The sequence below is a fragment of the Buceros rhinoceros genome, unplaced genomic scaffold (genome assembly GCF_000710305.1).
Source record: "Buceros rhinoceros silvestris isolate BGI_N320 unplaced genomic scaffold, ASM71030v1 scaffold4703, whole genome shotgun sequence".
Lineage (NCBI taxonomy): Eukaryota > Metazoa > Chordata > Aves > Bucerotiformes > Bucerotidae > Buceros > Buceros rhinoceros.
The window spans coordinates 42,809-49,012 of NW_010402883.1; the positions used below are offsets into that span (position 1 = coordinate 42,809).

At 47.5% G+C, this 6,204-nt stretch overlaps 1 protein-coding gene across 1 annotated transcript in view; it reads right to left on the minus strand.

The window, feature by feature from the left end:
- GALNT16 (polypeptide N-acetylgalactosaminyltransferase 16) overlaps positions 1-5,656 on the minus strand; it is a 27,261-nt gene extending 21,605 nt beyond the window's left edge. Inside the window, exons 1-4 of the mRNA XM_010132779.1 lie at positions 5,601-5,656; positions 3,988-4,055; positions 1,545-1,610; positions 370-491 (exon numbers count right to left, since the gene is read on the minus strand). Coding sequence (XP_010131081.1) covers positions 370-491; positions 1,545-1,610; positions 3,988-4,055; positions 5,601-5,656 — 312 coding nt within the window. The remainder of the gene's footprint in view (positions 1-369; positions 492-1,544; positions 1,611-3,987; positions 4,056-5,600) is intronic.
- Positions 5,657-6,204: the final 548 nt, after the last annotated feature.

A 6,204-nucleotide genomic window follows, 5' to 3' on the forward strand; every position in this document is an offset into this window, starting at 1 on the left:
AGATGGCAACCATGGAAAAGTTGCACAGCATGTGCTGCCAAAGGGGCTATCCTGTGTACAGGTGGACGGCACTAGGAAGCACAGCACCTGCAGAAGATGTGAGGTACAAGCTGGTAGTTCAAGCACTTACCATTGCATCCCATCACTTAACACCTTCTGCCCTGCCACAGTGTCAGCAGAACGTAGAAGCCCCTCAGGGGTCTCTTGCCCATCTAGCTCAGGCTGTGCCTTCCTCTGTAACAGCCTGCCTGAGGAGTACCTGGGTGGGCTTTGTCCTCGTCAGTACTGCTGATAGTATGTGAGGGCAGAGGATCCACCAGCACAAGACAGGCCAGCTCCATCCATCCCAGAGGTGTACATGGTGCTCACCTCTTTTACTCTCTGAAGCATTGGCTGGAGCCACTCGCTGTTGACTTCACAGTGACTGTCCAAGAAAGTGAGGATGTCAGCGGTAGCCACTTCAGCTCCTCGCACCCGAGAGCGAATCAGCCCTACAACGAGGAAAGGACAGCAGAGGGGTGGGAAGGTTAGGAACAGCTGAACCTCCTTCAAAAAAAATACTTTGTGTGGCCATTACAGGGGAAGAGCAGGTGGTTCTCCTATATTATGCCTCCATCAGAAGCAGAGAGCAGCATCCCCCAGGGGACACTGTCAGCTGAGCCCTCCCTGTACACAAAGAACAACCTCACTTGTCACTTCCGTCCATGCCACTGAGCTTTCATTTGGTTCCTGCCGTGATGAAATTCCCCTTTCCTTGCAGCCCCGCACACAGGTACCTTGCTGCTGTCTGCTCCGTGTCTCTCCCATCAGAACACCCTGCTGCTTCTCTCACCACTTCCACAGGACCAAGCTCTACTCTCTGCTTTTTGCTCTCCTTACTGCTTATCTGCTTTATTCCCATTTTCCTTTATTCTGTCCTGCAGTCAGAGGTATCAACCTGGCTCTCAGATGTCTCCTTACTTTCTTACAGACCACCCTGCTACCTGGGATGCTCTAACTAAGCAATTTCTAAGTGATTCCCATCTCCCATTCCAGTTCCTCGCTCCAGGCCTGCTGTGCACTGACAGCTTTAGAAATAAGCCAGCACACGTGAATCAAACTAAGGAGCAGCTGGGAAAGTCAGTATTGCCATTCATGCACCACAGGAGATATATGAGAAATAACGTTCCTTCACTGTGTGTCTCTAAGATAGATAGGTGATTGTTTTTCCTGTTCACGCATCTCCTAGATGGCTTGTTATCTTCCACTCCACTGATTTTAAAAGGCCAGGACTTACATCTGCATCTATATTCATAAAGATCTTAAAACGTGGTCCTTATTCTAGCCAGGGCCTCTGGACACCACTTCTCATTATTCAAAGTATGAAATGAGAGCCCTGAAGCCTGAGAGCTGATAAGCCAGATTGTCCCTCCACAGAGCCTCCAAACTAGGATACCAAACCCTTGTACTGAAAAAACAAACTGTAACTGTAAGAAATAACATGTAAGCAGCTGGCAGACAAACAGGGCCACGCGGGAAAGCCTGCAAAATCTTTCCACACTCACCTTCTCGCCGGTTGTTTCGTAGACACTTAACCTTTGGTATCTTGGTAAGGAGCTGGCAGTCCTCAGCTTAGGGGAGGCAAAAAAAAACATTTGGCACACATGCATGAATTATTTGGCTTCAACAGAGAGCTCCAATTAACTGTTCTCTGGCTCCTCCATGGGAGGGGAAATTCTGCTTTCACTTAACATCACATTAATCATCCTGATGGCCTTAATCCTGTTGTCTAAAGAGCATACAGAAGAGCAGCGCTTGCTGGCTGTCCTCCTCAGACAGCTGAGCCTGTGTTTCCTCATGCTCTGAGCTGCCAGCCCTTCGCCCTCCCGTGCTCAGCATTTCACAAGAACAACAGGGCATGCGCTGGCAACATGGCATCGAGCACTGATGAAACGGAGGGACTGCAGGGAGCCAGGGCTGCAGATCACCTAAATGCCAAGTAAAAAAGCATCCTGTGACACAAAGTAATCTCATCTGCTCTCTTTGCCTTCAGCAGCTCGTCTGGGCTTTTCCTACCATTTGTTACAGGGGCAGTTTCTGCTTGATCCTATTTAAAAAAGGCCACAGGGATGTGACCTGCTTCCTTGGAGACACCATTACATTAACACGTGGATGTCTAACTGAAGGCTTTGGTGGCAGCTTGCCAAAAGCTCATGGCATCCCTCATTTACACTGCCCAGAGAAGATGACAGAGAGGGATGCTGCTGGCTCCAGCCCAGCTGTACCCTAGCAGAGGCCATAGGAACATTTTCTAACGTGCCCTTCTTCCTTGCTCCACCAAGTTCACCCCAGTTTCCATGTTTATTCCATGTTCTTTTTCGTGTCTCATGTCCCCACCTTCCCGCTGTCATCCTCCCCCAGACTGAGCACTCTGGGGAGAACTCAAAGGCCATTAGCCAAAGTGCATCTCTTGGCATGTTCCTGCACAAGCACTTCCATGCTCAAGGATACATGCAACCTGAAATACTGCTTTTCTGTGGGCACTTTGGCAGCTGCTGGATCCTCCAAGTGAAGTGGCAGATGCTCTTAATTACAGAGTATCAAGACTTTGCTGGACACTGCTGCAAAGGAAGGTAACACTCTCATCTTAGCCAAGTCACAACTTCAGGTGTGAGAATCCTTACTAAGTCATTCACTCTCCTGGAGTGGAACACATCACTCTGTCTGTAACTACTTGCCAGAGCTTATAGACTCTGTATCTTTGGAGAAACTGAGGCAAATATTAAAGCAAACCATCACAAACATGTGCTAAAGTGCCTCCATGCAGTTGCCTCAAGGAGACAGCTGTATCTCAAATATCCATGTGCCAGTGAAAAAATGAGAGCTGTCATAGGATGGAGCTTTTTAAAAATATTTTTATTTACCTAGGAGCCTAAATGGGAGTTTCTGTTTGAGCCCTGTGCAGGACAGGTACCAGAAATCCATCAATGCTGATCTGGAAAACTTTGGCAGTAGAGAATTGAATTTTTAGGCACTGAACGTGGCACACTTGGGACTGTTTTTTGGAAGTGCTCAGAAACACCCAACCTCAACGGCTGGGCACAGCTCAGTCCTTATCCAACTCTCTAAGGCCCTCAGAAACTTAAATCTCCAGTCTCAGCATCCACCTCTAAAATTCTTTAGGCCAAAGCTACAGAAGTATTTAGCTGCAAAATCAAAAGAGCAATGCCTCCTTACCTTAGCAGACCAAAGTGTTCTGATCAATTATCAATTATTATATCAATTATTATAAGTGGCACACAGCTAGACTGTCCTTGAATCTAATGTACCTCATGGGAGAAGGAAGAAATCTTCTGTCCCCACCACCTCACCACTACTACTCAACAGCCAGGAGCAAGAGCAATTGTACACATGGAAGAGTCCACAGCCTCCAGACTGCAGGTCTGGTGGGACCCTTGCAGAGGATACTCCATCCCTCTGCCAATTCGCAGGAGAAGGTATGGCACTGCCCAAAGCAATAACCCTTCCGTGGCCTCCCAGAGGGACACCTGGGACCCCAGACACATGGAGGCAGGCAGACAGTCTTGCCCCAGCCTGCCTGCAGGACCCCAGGCAGCAATTTTCTGTAGGCTCCATTACAACCCCTTGCTCTCTCTTGGTTTGTCATCACCCACTCTGCTCACGTACACCGTCACTACATACATGTCTGTGCTTAACAGCTCACAAAATGGTGCATGATGAAATCAGACAGAGATGTCTGGCCACCTGGCCAAAACTGCCAAGCTCACAGAAAGGGAAGAGCCAATGGAAAGACAAAACCAGGAGGAAGCTCTGGCCTCTGTCATGCATGGACATAAACTAAACTCGGAAAAACTTCCTTCCTTTCCTTTTTATCTTGCATACAGACAAGAGGGAATCTCTGTGAGGCAGCGGGACTGAACAGAGCAAACAGAAAGCGGGAAAACACAAAGGAAGAAACAAGTGCAAAGGAAATAGGCTCATACTTACGATCTGAGCTGAAGTCATCAACCAAAATGATCTCGTGGATGAGGCTGGGAGGGGTGCGGTTCAGAACACTGCAGGGACCCAGGGAGGAAAAGACAATCTTTGTGAGCTGCCATAATAATGACAGTGGTGGGACCGATACAGACCTGCATTACAGCATTATGCATTACAGCAGGAGCACCAGACTCCAGTACGGTGGAAGAGGTAGCTTTGCCCTTGTACCGGGGTTCACTGGCAGGAGCCAAACTGCAAGCAGGAATATCCCGGAATGCTACGGCATCTCAGCCAGCCCCTACAAGGACTGAGAGCCAGGAAGCTGACTGCGGGACTTGTCTGGGGGCCGCTAGCAAAGGATGCCGTGGCACATTCTCTGCCTCTAAAGAGAGAGGCAAAGAGGAGAGGAACACCTGCCCCAAGTCAGCCAGGAGGCTATTCCCATCCAAGTAAAGCTCGTCACCTCTGCAGAGTGGAAAGAGAGCTGCCACTTCCCCAGCAAGGAGCTCTGAACGCCACAGGCGAGGCCTGCTGGGGCTTTCCCACTGAGTCCCTTCTTTGCAAAGAAGGCAGTTTGCTTTGGCAATATTCCGGATTTGGATTTTCTTTTTCCTCTTTTTCTTGGTACTTGTCTTGTCTTTCTTTCAAACCAGCCCCTTTCCTCAGGCTGGCTGCACCATACCCTACAACATCCTCGGGACCTGAGTGCATTTGCATCTGCAGGACACGGGGGCAGTCGCACACGAGGAGTAATAAAAGCACAGGCAGGTCCTCACTGCCTTCAACAAGGTGGCTCAGTAACACTCAGGCACCCCGATGAAAAGGACAGTTATGCAAACTTTAATAGTAGAAACAGAGGTAAACACTGTCCTCCTGCTAGCAATCCATCTCATTTCAGTGGCACCTGGTCTTCTCATTTTGAGCAGCTCTGGAGAAAGATTGTCAGCACTTTTGTTTGATTGTTTGTTCTGGGGTTTTTTGTTTTACACGGGAAATGGACAACAAGAGTAATTCCATACTCCCAGGAATGGAGCTATAGAGAAATAAATTACCATCTTGCTAAGTAGCATCACTGGTGGCCTTGGACACTGAGTCAAAGTTTCTGCCATTTGGGAGATTTTTCTGCTGCCTCACACAGCAAAATCCTGATCGCTATGCTGCTCAGTATCACATTCCACTCTATTTCAGATTTATGCTGCTTCATATGCCTCCGAGAGTACTTGTATTTTGTAAGTCCCTAGATGACTGAGCTTGCATTTTTCAAAGCTGAGTCTCATTTGCTTCTCTTGGCTTGTACCTCTCTGGATCCACTAGCATGGTGGGGTGGGAAGTGGGGGATGTTCCTCTTTCTTCTAAGTGCAGCTTCTCCCAGCATAGCCATCATCTGCATATTTTACAGACAAGGTTGCCCTGCACTGAAACTCTTGTCTGTGCAAACTCAATGCAAAACATAACCAACCCAGACAGGCTGCATCCTGCAGAACACTGGCTGTAAAATGGTATTCTACACCTTGTCCCACTCGCTTGACTATTAGCAATGCTCACATTTTCTCCACAGGTTTCGGGTCTTCCAACTCAACATAACTGGAAAAAAATAAACTACTTTGTTCTTTCTTCCTCACCTGTCCGCCAATTCCTCAGTAGAGAGTAAACACTCCTCGAGGAGTTCACAGCTCATTGTTCAATGCCAGTTCTTCTCTCAGCTCAGCAATAATTTGCTGTGGATCCTTGGGAAAGCTACTTATTCTTTTTTGTGCTTTGTCTTGCCTGTCTTTTTAACAAGGAACAGAGTAATCCTAGTAGTTCCCTTCAGTGAGGTACAGAGACCGGCAGGACAATTAACTACTTTTAGCCACAAAACGTATTATTAGGATTCCAAAATCCAAATGACAATTGCCTTTTACAGCAGAAGCATGGACTGTTCTCCCCTCATCTCAGGGATTCCCTACCTTTGTCTTTCCTCACAGCCTCCTTCTTTCAGTACCAATGTCCTCACTCTGTCGCATGACGCACATCAGCATTGCCAATGAGTTTCTCTCCTCTGCTGATACGTCCATCCATCATCAGCTCACAGATAATCTCATTTATGCTGGATGTTAGCAGATGAGCATCTTTTTTTCCTTTGCTCTAATACAATCTCCTCTTTTGCCATTATTTAAATTATCATTGTAATGAGTTGCTATACCAAATTCATCATCTCATTTATGCTGGATGTTAGCAGATGAG